Source organism: Candoia aspera, chromosome 2, assembly GCF_035149785.1.
Source record: "Candoia aspera isolate rCanAsp1 chromosome 2, rCanAsp1.hap2, whole genome shotgun sequence".
NCBI lineage: Eukaryota > Metazoa > Chordata > Lepidosauria > Squamata > Boidae > Candoia > Candoia aspera.
The window spans coordinates 12,328,917-12,341,916 of record NC_086154.1 but is presented as its reverse complement, the minus strand read 5'-3'; the positions used below and the strand labels follow the sequence as shown (position 1 = coordinate 12,341,916).

The following is a 13,000-nucleotide window of genomic DNA, read 5'->3' as shown; positions in this document are numbered from 1 at the left end:
TGATGGATCTACTGAGGCTGTTAATTCCACACTGGAACAATATCTACGTGCATTTGTTAATTATCAACAACACAACTGGGTGGACCTGCTTCCCTTTGCTGAAGTTGCTTATAACAACGCCGTTCATCAAAGCACTGGCCAGGTTCCCTTTAAAGCTGTGTTCGGCCGTGATTTAGTCCCCATACCGGAACTCCCGCACCCACAATCTCTGCCTTCATCGCTAACTGATTGGGCACAGAATCTGACAGACTCTTGGCAAAAAATTCAACAAGCACTGCACCATGCCCAATCCTCTTATAAAAAACATGCGGATGCAAAGCGCTCCCCCAACCTCCATTTAAAGTAGGAGATAAAGTCTATCTCTCCACAAAGTTTATCAAATCACCACAGCCCTCCAAGAAACTGGGTCCTAAATTTGTTGGTCCTTTTCCTATTGTTGCACAAATAAACCCTGTGACCTATAAATTGGATTTGCCACATAATCTTAAACGTTTGCATCCTGTTTTTCATTGCAGCTTACTCAAGCCGTTTCTCCCGTCCGACCTCTGGCATCCCCAACAATCACCTCCCCCACCGATTATGATTGATAACCAGCAACACTTTGAAGTCAACGAAATTCTCGATTCTCGACGCCAGAGGTCTACCTTACAATATCTCATTCGTTGGAAGCATTTTCCACATCCTGAGTGGGTCGCCGCTCATGATGTCCGCTCTACGGACCTGGTTGCTAAATTTCATGCTGCTTATCCGGCCAAGCCGGCTGCTTAGCATTTTCTTTTACGGGGGCGATATGTCATGTTCCTCGTTTCAATGGTTTGAATTCATCGTAACGTTTCAAATGTCACTTTCCTGTTCCATGTCTGCCATTGGCGGGGAGGGGAATTTCAGCCGTGCCGGGCTGTAATCTCCATGCTGCTATGCAGGAATGTGTGTTTGGGTTATGACATGTATTCAAGGTTACTTTCCCAGGCCGATGTGGGACGGTTGTTAACACCTGGGAGGGGGTGGTTGCTATGCTGGGGTGAGGGGCGGGATTGGGTTTGAAGCGAGAGTATTTGGTTTGTATTTCGCCCGCTTTTGCTCATTCTCAGCTTTCTCTGTATTTGCATACTATTCCTTTAATAAATCAGTTATCTTTAAGCTCGGGCTTTTGAGACTGAGTATTTTGGAGTAGGCAACCGTTACACAGTCGTTCTCCTGGCTTCCTTCTCCCGTTTTCAGGGTTTCCATCTTTAAAAGGGGGCTGCACCCTAAAAACAAGCTGACGCCCCTTTTCCACCAGTAGAATTGAGTGTCCCCAAGGCTGAAAGGACATTCGGCACAGGCACCGTGGGACTCCACCACAATGCTCCAGGTCACATCACCAATCGAGCGGAGGGAATTCCGTGCAACCCTCTTTCCCAACCAGGATCACCAATAAGGGGGGGAAAACTCACATGGGAACATATTCTCTATGACTAATGGCACTAATTTGCAGAGATTTCAGAGGGGGAGGGACCACGAAAGTCAAGAGGAGGCTACAAGGCCCAATATTAATGTCCGGTTTGGTTGGCAGCTACGTATTTAGCGCGGAGGGAGGCTTCAAACAGCCATTGGTTATTTTCATCTCTGCCCCCATTGGCACCTCTGTCTGGTCACCAATCCTCTCTGCATTAACGCTCCCTGCTGCTTACAGTGTCACGAATACAAGCTTTGGGAGAGGCCCTCCTCCCTCGAGATTGCTGGGGAATGTGGAAGCTGGCTCACAATGGCTTTAAAGGAAAAAAAAACATAAAAAGAGAGGAAAAAGTGCAATGGCTCCTTTACAAAAGAGAAAAGCCAATTAAAGAAGCTTTTTCTCTGTTTAATCACAAGAAGGGAATTCTTCACAGAATGCAGGACATATTTTGAATACAACTGATAAATCTTCGGGCAACACTACAGAACCAACCGCTAAATATGGGGAGAAATTCAAGAACGGGACGAGAGCAAGAGACTGGCGGTCCTGAGCAGGGCTTCTCCATCTGTATCTTCTAGGAGAAAAGTCCTGGCTGCAGGATGGATCTTCATATGAAAGCACTGGCACCATCCGTATCCAAGAGGATGGAGCGCTAGAGTGGGCAATGCCCCCAAAATGGCAAACTTACACAATAAATCCTTAGGGAAAGAAGCGTTTGCAGCTCCTGCCAATAATGAAATGGGACGTCGTAACAGGTGTGCACAATACAGCACCAAAAAAGAGCAAGAGAGAGGAAGGAAGAGAGAATTAAATATAATTCGAATATAAAATATTCAACTTGGAATATTTTATATTGAAGTTATAACAACTTTGCAGACCATTAAGTGTGAACCCACTCGGAGCTTGTGCCTAAGGCCAAAAGAGCCTCTTGCTTCCTCCCCACCCCTGGCCTGGTCCTGGCTGCTGAGTCTCCTCCTGCAAAGGGATCATATGCAAAGTGATCTACTAGGGGGGAAAAGGGGATTATAATCTGATCTCTGAATTGGGTTCCTGCAATGAACAAGCCTTGAATTCTTTGGTGTCTTCTGAACTCAGCAAAATAATGATGATTCATCTGTGTAGCTAAAATCCCACTTAGCAGCTCCAAATCATTTTCCACCCTTTACTTGTAGGCATTCTTAGGGAAAACTTAAAAAGAAGCCCTGTTCAACTGCAAGGCAGAAGAGCCTCTACATCTGAAACTTTACACTACTGCCACACTTGTCCCTAACGGATTCTCTCATAAAATCTGAGTGCAGCTATCTTTTTTGTATCTTTTAAGACCTGCATCAGCTGACTGGGAACTTCTGCTGATAGCCAGAAACATTTAGTTAGCCTTTCTCAAACTAACATTTTCCATTTTTTTTCTCTCCCCCCTCATCTCTAATACTGAGACATATTTGACTACAAAGAATCAGGCCAGAAATTAAATACTTAACTTTTCAGGGGAATGCCCAAAGGTAGATGAGACGTAAAATTCAAGCCTTCTCTACATTCCTCACCTTCTGCCTCATGTGCCTTTTCTTGTGTCTGCTGAGGGAAGAATTGTTTGTGAAGCACCGTCCACAGTCTGGGCATTTGAACGGTTTCTCTCCTATGTGTAAACCTACATGATTTATCAGGCTAGAGCTAAGTCTGAACTCTTTCCCACAATCTGGACACTCATATGGTTTCTCTCCTGTGTGAGTCCTCTGGTGTATCACCAGGTCGGAATTCCGAATGAAACATTTCCCACAATCCGGGCACTCATATGGTTTCTCTCCTGTGTGAGTCCTCTGGTGTATCACCAGGTTGGAATTCCGACTGAAACTTTTCCCACAATCCATACACTCATATGGTTTCTCTCCTGTGTGAGTCCTCTGGTGTATCACCAGGTTGGAATTCCGAATGAAACTTTTCCCACAATCCGGACACTCATATGGTTTCTCTCCTGTGTGAGTCCTCCGGTGTATCACCAGGTGGGAATTCCGAATGAAACTTTTCCCACAATCCGGACACTCATATGGTTTCTCTCCTGTGTGAGTCCTCTGGTGTATCACCAGGTGGGAATTCCGAATGAAACTTTTCCCACAATCTGGACACTCATACGGTTTATCTCCTGTGTGAGTCCTCTGGTGTCTCACCATGTCGAAACTCTGACTGAAACTTTTCCCACAATCTGGACACTCATATGGTTTCTCTCCTGTGTGGGTCCTCTGGTGAATCAACAGGGTGGAGTTAACACTGAAACTTTTCCCACAATCCAGACACTCATATGGTTTCTCTCCTGTGTGAGTCCTCTTGTGCATCACCAGATGTGAATTCTGACTGAAACACTTCCCACAATCCGGACACTCATACGGTTTCTCTCCTGTGTGAGTCCTCTCGTGTTTCACCAGGACGGAATTCTGACTGAAATGCTTCCCACAATCAGGACACTCATATGGTTTCTCTCCTGTGTGAGTCCTCTCGTGTATCACCAGGTTGGAATTCTGACTGAAACTTTTCCCACAATCCAGACACTCATACGGTTTATCTCCTGTGTGAGTCCTCTGGTGTCTCACCATATCGAAACTCTGACTGAAACTTTTCCCACAATCCGGACACTCATATGGTTTCTCTCCTGTGTGGGTCCTCTGGTGAATCAACAGGGTGGAGTTAACACTGAAACTTTTCCCACAATCCGGACACTCATACGGTTTCTCTCCTGTGTGAGTCCTCTGGTGTCTCACCATGTCGAAACTCTGACTGAAACTTTTCCCACAATCCGGACACTTATACGGTTTCTCTCCTGTGTGAGTCCTCTCGTGTTTCACCAGCTGTGAATTCTGACTGAAACGCTTCCCACAATCCGGACACTCATATGGTTTCTCTCCTGTGTGAGTCCTCTCGTGTTTCATCAGGTTGGAATTCTGACTGAAACTTTTCCCACAATCCGGACACTCATACGGTTTCTCTCCTGTGTGAGTCCTCCTGTGATACACCAGGCTGGCGTGCCTGCTAAAGCTTTTGCCACATTGAGAGCACTGCTTTAGCTTCTCTCCAGTGTGGGTCCTTCGATGAATCACCAGGGAGCTCTTGCAAGTAAAGCTTTTGCCACATTTGGAGCATTTGTATGGCTTTTCTCTGGTGTGGATCCTCTCCTGAATAATCAGCCGGGATCTACAATCTCTACTTCTCCCACATCGTTCTCTCTTTCTCTGAATTTGGAAACTGTCCCCCTTGACTTTTCCAGGTAAGGTTTCCTTGAGTTCAACATACTCAATTTTTGCAGCTCAAAACACTCTTCCTCTTTTCCTCTCTCTCATCTGCTGGGGAAGGAGAAGGGTTTTGTGCTTTTTTGCAGGAAGTGGAAAGATTTTGATTCCTGGCTTGGTTTGCTTTCCTTTTTAATGCTGCTCCTGATTCTCAAATGTCCAGAAGGCTCTTACTGGCATCCTTTTTGTCTATAAGATTACATAAAAGCGTTAAGTTTTATTATTGTTTATAAAACGGCTGAACAACGTGTGAAAGCAACTACAACAAAAAGCATACATTACAATGGAAAAGCAAAGTACCAAAAGGCCAGATTAACCTCTACCTTTCATTATGATTCATTTGACACACGGAAGACTAGCGAGATCCACGTTCCAATCCAGACATTCACTTTTTGGCCTGGGTCAGCCACAGATTCTGAGCACTGAGCAGGGTTATCATCAAGGATCTCTGCAAGTGCTGGGGACGGATTCCACACACACACACACACACACACACACATACGTGCACACAGAGAGAAAGACAGAAACACACACAGCTGGCACTTTGCAGCGGAGTTGCTCATCCGATTCCCCCCCGTGGAGGAAAGGAGGCAGCCCCGCTCGCTCCCGGCCTCTCCTCCCGCCCGTCCTCCGCTCACCTTCCGGCCGCGGCTGCTCCGACCAACCCCGGGAACACCACAGAGAGCCCCTCCGCGCCGCTCTCCCGCCAGGAGGGAGCCGGAACAGGAAGTTCCCCTGCCCTCCGCCTCTCCTCCCGCATCCCCTCTAGCAATCCTATACTCTATTGTTCCAGCTCCCCCGCTCCCCCTCCCGTCGGGCCTCAGCAAGCACAGACGCTGCTACTCTACTGACAGCTTTCCAGGCGCGGGGGTTGCGTGTTTCTAGAGCGCCCTCTGGCGGCACGGGGCTGCAAAACACACTCCTGCAATCTCTACCTTAAGGTGCTGGCGAGATTTTTTGATGGATTCTCTGCCACCAATTCCTTTCTGACTCCGAGCCATCCGATCAGTAGATTTTCTGCACGACGATCTATCGCTAACCTGTTCTGTCGGGTATCCCGAGGGTGTATTCATTGCCACTGCAACCGAGCAACACGACCTTGCCTCCGCCGAGCACGGTTCATGCCCACGGAGGGGGCACCTCCAACCTACCTGCCCTCTGAACCGAAGATCCTACGGTACTGCTCTTCCAGGCCTCTGGGACCTCATCACCCGGGCAGGGACAAGGGAAGGTGGGCACGGTAGTCCCCAACCTTCCGGAAAACCCCAGGCAGCCTCGTGCTGGGAGCTGGAGGGGCGAGGAGGGCTCAGAGGGTGGATTTCAAGGAGAGCAGAGGGCCGTCTGCAGAAGCAGCAGCTCCGGAGGACAAGCGGAAAACCTCATGGATAAGGCGGGGAATCAGAAGGCGAGCAGGGGTGGGGGGCACCGCTGGTAAAAGCCCATCTACTCCGCCACCCCCAAGGACTCCCCCCTTCCCTTCTTGCACCTGGGGATTCCCCCCTCCTCCTCCTGATTGCACCCCCCTCCGTTCAGGATCCAATCGCCCTCTTGGAAGATAGATGCCCACCTGACACCCCTTCCGTGCCCCTTCCCACTGGGGGTGGGATTGTGCAGCCCAGGTACGCAAGAGCGGCTGGACACTGGGAAGGGCAGCGGGTGGGGCAGGAAGCGGCTTCGACCACGTTTCCCTTTTCCTCCCTCAGCTTGTCTGCTCTCTCTTCTCTAGGTCGAAAGGGGGCAGGAAGCGGCTTCGACCACGTTTCCCTTTTCCTCCCTCCCTCAGCTTGTCTGCTCTCTCTTCTCTAGGTCGGAAGGAGAAGCTCTCTGCGTTTAATCTGTTCACTTAAGCCGGGTGGGGAGCGGGCGGCGGTGGGGCTGAGCAATGCCAAAGTGTCCTGGTCGGGCCCGGTAAGAGCGCATCACCCCATCACGCCCTCCCACCAGGAAAGCCAAACGATCAAGAGAGACTGAGATTGAGATTGAAAACGAAAGTTGCATGCCCTAATCTGCATGTACAGCTGCCAATTACTAATTCATTGGTATGGAAGATGGGTGAGACAGTCCTGCAGGTGCCCTTGGACTACAACACCCACCATCCTCTGCCCCTGGCATTACTGGCTGGCGATCCTGGCTTGGGCTCAATCTCTAACCCCAGACATTATGTCAGGAGGAGTCTGCAGCACCTTCTCTGTCCCACCAGTTGCACTCAAACGCCTGGCTCAGTCTGAAAAGCTGCTCTTCAATGCCTTCAGCTTTGGGGCTGCCACAGACCAACTCGGCTCTCCCCAAAACATGCGGAGAATCCCTTGTTCTGAGCAGGACAGTCGCTCTCCTGGCTTCCTTCTCCCGTTTTCAGGGTTTCCATCTTTAAAAGGGGGCTGCACCCTAAAAACAAGCTGATGACCCTTTTCCACCGGTAGAATTGAGTGTCCCCAAGGCTGAAATGACATTCGGCGCGGGCACCGTGGGACTCCACCACAATGCTCCAGGTCACATCGCCAATCGAGCGGAGGGAATTTCGTGCAACCCTCTTTCCCAACCAGGATCACCAGTAAGGGGGGAAAAACTCACATGGGAACATTTTGTCTAGCACTAATGGCACTAATGTGCAGAGATTTCAGCGCGGGAGGGACCACGAAAGTCAAGAGGAGGCTACAAGGCCCAATATTAACGTCCGGTTTGGTTGGCAGCTACGTATTGAGCGCTGAGGGAGGCTTCAAACAGCCATTGGTTATTTTCATCTCTGCCCCCATTGGCACCTCTGTCTGGTCAGCAATCCTCTCTGCATTAACGCTCCCTGCTGCTTACAGTGTCACGAATACAAGCTTTGGGAGAGGCCCTCCTCCCTCGAGATTGCTGGGGAATGTGGAAGCTGGCTCACAATGGATTTAAAGGGGAAAAAAAACATAAAAAGAGAGGAAAAAGTGCAATGGCTCCTTTACAAAAGAGAAAAGCCAATTAAAGGAGCTTTTGCTCTGTTTAATCACAAGAAGGGAATTCTTCACAGAATGCAGGACATATTTTGAATAGAACTGATCAATCTTCGGGCAACACTACAGAACCAACCGCTAAATATGGGGAGAAATTCAAGAACGGGACGAGAGCAAGAGACTGGCGGTCCTGAGCAGGGCTTCTCCATCTGTATCTTCTAGGAGAAAAGTCCTGGCTGCAGGATGGATCTTCATATGAAAGCACTGGCACCATCCATATCCAAGACGATGGAGCGCTAGAGTGGGCAATGCCGCAGAAATGGAAAACCTACAAAATAAATCCTTAACGGAAGAAGTGTTTGCAGCTCCTGCCAATAATGAAATGGGACGTCGTAACAGGTGTACACAAAAATACAGCACCAAAAAAGGGCAAGAGAGAGGAAGGAAGAGAGAATTAAATATAATTCGAAGATAAAATATTCAACTTGGAATATTTTATATTGAAGTTATAACAACTTTGCAGACCATTAAATGTGAACCCACTCGGAGCTTGTGCCTAAGGCCAAAAGAGCCTCTTGCTTCCTCCCCACCCCTGGCCTGGTCCTGGCTGTTGGGTCTCCTCCTGCAGAGGGATCATATGCAAAGTGATCTACTAGGGGGGAAAAGGGGATTATAACCTGATCTCTGAATTGGCTCCTGCAATGAACAAGCCTTGAATTCTTTGGTGTCTTCTGAACTCAGCAAAATCAGGATCATTGATCTGCAGAGCTAAAATGCCACTTAGCGGCTCCAAATAATTTTCCACCCTTTACTTGTAGGCATTCTTAGGGAAAACTTAAAAAGAAACCCTGTTCAACTGCAAGGCAGAAGAGCCTCTTCATCTTTACACTTTACACTACTGCCACACTTGTCCCTAATGGATTCTCTCATAAAATCTGAGTCCACCTATCTTTTTTGTATCTTTTAAGACCTGCAGCAGCTTACTGGGAACTTCTGCTGATAGCCAGAAACGTTTAGTTAGCCTTTCTCAAACTAACATTTTCCATTTTTTTTCTCTCCCCCCTCATCTCTAATACTGAGACGTATTTGACTACAAAGAATCAGGCCAGAAATTAAATACTTAACTTTTCAGGGGGATGCCCAAAGGTAGATGAGATGTGAAATTCAAGCCTTCTCTACATTCCTCACCTTCTGCCTCATGTGCCTTTTCTTGTGTCTGCTGAGGGAGGAATTGTTTGTGAAGCACCGTCCACAGTCTGGGCATTTGAACGGTTTCTCTCCTATGTGTAAACCTACATGATTTATCAGGCTAGAGCTAAGTCTGAACTCTTTCCCACAATCTGGACACTCATATGGTTTCTCTCCTGTGTGAGTCCTCTGGTGTATCACCAGGTTGGAATTCCGACTGAAACTTTTCCCGCAATCCGGACACTCATATGGTTTCTCTCCTGTGTGAGTCCTCTGGTGTATCACCAGCTGGGAATTCCGACTGAAACTTTTCCCACAATCCAGACACTCATATGGTTTCTCTCCTGTGTGAGTCCTCTGGTGTATCACCAGCTGGGAATTCCGACTGAAACTTTTCCCACAATCCAGACACTCATATGGTTTCTCTCCTGTGTGAGTCCTCTGGTGTATCACCAGCTGGGAATTCTGACTGAAACATTTCCCACAATCCGGACACTCATATGGTTTCTCTCCTGTGTGAGTCCTCTGGTGTATCACCAGGTGGGAATTCCGAATGAAACTTTTCCCACAATCCGGACACTCATACGGTTTCTCTCCTGTGTGAGTCCTCTGGTGTCTCACCATGTCGAAACTCTGACTGAAACTTTTCCCACAATCCGGACACTTATACGGTTTCTCTCCTGTGTGAGTCCTCTCGTGTTTCACCAGCTGTGAATTCTGACTGAAACGCTTCCCACAATCCGGACACTCATATGGTTTCTCTCCTGTGTGAGTCCTCTCGTGTTTCATCAGGTTGGAATTCTGACTGAAACTTTTCCCACAATCCGGACACTCATACGGTTTCTCTCCTGTGTGAGTCCTCCTGTGATACACCAGGCTGGCGTGCCTGCTAAAACTTTTGCCACATTGAGAGCACTGCTTTAGCTTCTCTCCAGTGTGGGTCCTTCGATGAACCACCAGGGAGCTCTTGCAAGTAAAGCTTTTGCCGCATTTGGAGCATTTGTATGGCTTTTCTCTGGTGTGGATCCTCTCCTGAATAATCAGCCGTGATCTACAATCTCTACTTGTCCCCCTTGACTTTTCCAGGTAAGGTTTCCTTGAGTTCAACATACTCAATTTTTGCAGCTCAAAACACTCTTCCTCTTTTCCTCTCTCTCATCTGCTGGGGAAGGAGAAGGGTTTTGTGCTTTTTTGCAGGAAGTGGAAAGATTTTGATTCCTGGCTTGGTTTGCTTTCCTTTTTAATGCTGCTCCTGATTCTCAAATGTCCAGAAGGCTCTGACTGGCATCCCTTTTGTCTATATGATTACATAAAAGCGTTAAGTTTTATTATTGTTTATAAAACGGCTGAACAACGTGTGAAAGCAACTACAACAAAAAGCATACATTACAATGGAAAAGCAAAGTACCAAAAGGCCAGATTAACCTCTACCTTTCATTATGATTCATTGGACACGCGGAAGACTAGCGAGATCCACGTTCCAATCCAGTCATTCAGTTTTTGGCCTGGGTCCGCCACAGATTCTGAGCACTGAGCAGGGTTATCATCAAGGATCTCTGCAAGTGCTGGGGACGGATTCTACACACACACACACACACACCCACACCCACACCCACACGCACACAGAGAGAAAGACAGAAACACACACAGCTGGCACTTTGCAGCGGAGTTGCTCATCCGATTCCCCCCCGCGGAGGAAACCAGGCAGCCCCGCTCGCTCCCGGACTCTCCTCCCGCCCGTCCTCCGCTCACCTTCCGGCCGCGGCTGCTCCGACCAACCCCGGGAACACCACAGAGAGCCCCTCCGCGCCGCTCTCCCGCCAGGAGGGAGCCGGAACAGGAAGTTCCCCTGCCCTCCGCCTCTCCTCCCGCATCCCCTCTAGCAATCCTATACTCTATTGTTCCAGCTCCCCCGCTCCCCCTCCCGTCGGGCCTCAGCAAGCACAGACGCTGCTACTCTACTGACAGCTTTCCAGGCGCGGGGGTTGCCTGTTTCCAGAGCGCCCTCTGGCGACACGGGGCTGCAAAACACACTCCTGCGATCTCTACCTTAAGGTGCTGGCGAGATTTTTTGATGGATTCTCTGCCACCAATTCCTTTCTGACTCCGAGCCATCCGATCAGTAGATTTTCTGCACGACGATCTATCGCTAACCTGTTATTTCGGGTGTCCCGTGGGTGCACTCATTGCCACTGCAACCGAGCAAGACGACCTTGCCTCCGCCGAGCACGGTTCACGCCCACGGAGGGGGCACCTCCAACCTCCCTGCCCTCTGAACCGAAGATCCTCCTCTACTGCCCCTCCAGGCCTTTGGGACCTCATCACCCAGGCAGGGACATGGGAAGGTGGGCACGGTAGTCCCCAACCTTCCGGAAAACCCCAGGCAGCCTCGTGCTGGGAGCTGGAGGGGCGAGGGGGGCTCAGAGGGTGGATTTCAAGGAGAGCAGAGGGCCGTCTGCAGAAGCAGCAGCTCCGGAGGACAAGCGGAAAATCTCGTGAATAAGGCGGGGAATCAGAAGCCGAGCAGGGGTGGGGGGCAGCGCTGGTAACAGCCCATCTACTCCCCCACCCCCAAGGACTCCCCCCTTCCCTTCTTGCACCTGGGGATTCCCCCCTCCTCCTCCTGATTGCACCCCCCTCCGTTCAGGATCCAATCGCCCTCTTGGAAGATAGATGCCCACCTGGCACCCCTTCCGTGCCCCTTCCCACTGGGGGTGGGATTGTGCAGCCCAGGTACGCAAGAGCGGCTGGACACTGGGAAGGGCAGCGGGTGGGGCAGGAAGCGGCTTCGACCACGTTTCCCTTTTCCTCCCTTCCTCAGCTTGTCTGCTCTCTCTTCTCTAGGTCGAAAGGAGAAGCTCTCTGCGTTTAATCTGTTCACTTAAGCCGGGTGGGGAGCGGGCGGCGGTGGGGCTGAGCAATGCCAAAGTGTCCTGGTCGGGCCCGGTAAGAGGGCATCACCCCATCACGCCCTCCCACCAGGAAAGCCAAAGGATCAAAAGAGACTGAGATTGAGATTGAAAACGAAAGTTGCATGCCCTAATCTGCACTTACACTGCCAATTAGTAATTCATCACTATGGAGGGCGAGACAGTCCTGCAGGTGCCCTTGGACTACAACACCCACCATCCTCTGCCCCTGGCATTCCTGGCTGGCGATCCTGGCTTGTGCTCAATCTCTAACCCCAGACATCATGTCAGGAGGAGTCTGCAGCACCTTCTCTGTCCCACCCGTTGCACTCAAACGCCTGGCTCAGTCTGAAAAGCTGCTCTTCGATGCCTTCAGCTTTGGGGCTGCCACAGACCAACTCGGCTCTCCCCAAAACATGCGGAGAATCCCTTGTTCTGAGCAGGACAGTCGCTCTCCTGGCTTCCTTCTCCCGTTTTCAGGGTTTCCATCTTTAAAAGGGGGCTGCACCCTAAAAACAAGCTGACGCCCCTTTTCCACCAGTAGAATTGAGTGTCCCCAAGGCTGAAATGACATTCGGCACGGGCACCGTGGGACTCCACCACAATGCTCCAGGTCACATCGCCAATCGAGCGGAGGGAATTTCGTGCAACCCTCTTTCCCAACCAGGATCACCAGTAAGGGGGGAAAAACTCACATGGGAACATTTTGTCTAGCACTAATGGCACTAATGTGCAGAGATTTCAGCGCGGGAGGGACCACGAAAGTCAAGAGGAGGCTACAAGGCCCAATATTAACGTCCGGTTTGGTTGGCAGCTACGTATTTAGTGCTGAGGGAGGCTTCAAACAGCCATTGGTTATTTTCATCTCTGCCCCCACTGGCACCTCTGTCTGGTCACCAATCCTCTCTGCATTAACGCTCCCTGCTGCTTACAGCGCCACAAATACAAGCTTTGGGAGAGGCCCTCCTCCCTCGAGATGGCTGGGGAATGTGGAAGCTGGCTCACAATGGCTTTAAAGGAAAAAAAAACATAAAAAGAGAGGAAAAAGTGCAATGGCTCCTTTACAAAAGAGAAAAGCCAATTAAAGAAGTTTTTTCTCTGTTTAATCACAAGAAGGGAATTCTTCACAGAATGCAGGACATATTTTGAATAGAACTGATAAATCTTCGGGCAACACTACAGAACCAACCGCTAAATATGGGGAGAAATTCAAGAACGGGACGAGAGCAAGAGACTGGTGGTCCTGAGCAGGGCTTCTCT

General features: G+C 49.6%; 2 protein-coding genes across 3 annotated transcripts in view; both read right to left on the bottom strand.

Moving 5' to 3' along the window:
• Positions 1–13,000, bottom strand: part of LOC134492077 (zinc finger protein 850-like) — a 67,029-nt gene that overhangs the window by 7,990 nt on the left and 46,039 nt on the right. The window lies entirely within an intron of this gene.
• Positions 2,268–10,122, bottom strand: LOC134492177 (zinc finger protein 850-like). Of its 2 annotated transcripts, none has more exons than XM_063296366.1 (2): positions 8,971–10,122; positions 2,268–4,462 (listed from the first exon to the last, which is right to left on the bottom strand). In XM_063296366.1, exons 1-2 carry the CDS (start codon positions 9,939–9,941, stop codon positions 2,956–2,958), a joined length of 2,478 nt encoding a protein of 825 aa, XP_063152436.1. In that variant the 5' UTR covers positions 9,942–10,122; the 3' UTR covers positions 2,268–2,955. The 2 variants fall into 2 exon arrangements, with proteins under 2 accessions (XP_063152436.1, XP_063152437.1); XM_063296367.1 differs by having other exon boundaries at positions 2,270–4,599; positions 8,940–10,122.

Excerpts from the sequence above, each read along its gene's own strand:
- LOC134492177 (XM_063296367.1), bottom strand. The coding sequence starts at position 9,941 with ATGTTGAACTCAAGGAAACCTTACCTGGAAAAGTCAAGGGGGACAAGT. Across the intron at positions 4,600-8,939 it reads GCTCTAGCCTGATAAATCAT|GAGAGGATCCACACCAGAGA; the intron begins GTAGGTTTACAC and ends CTGATTATTCAG.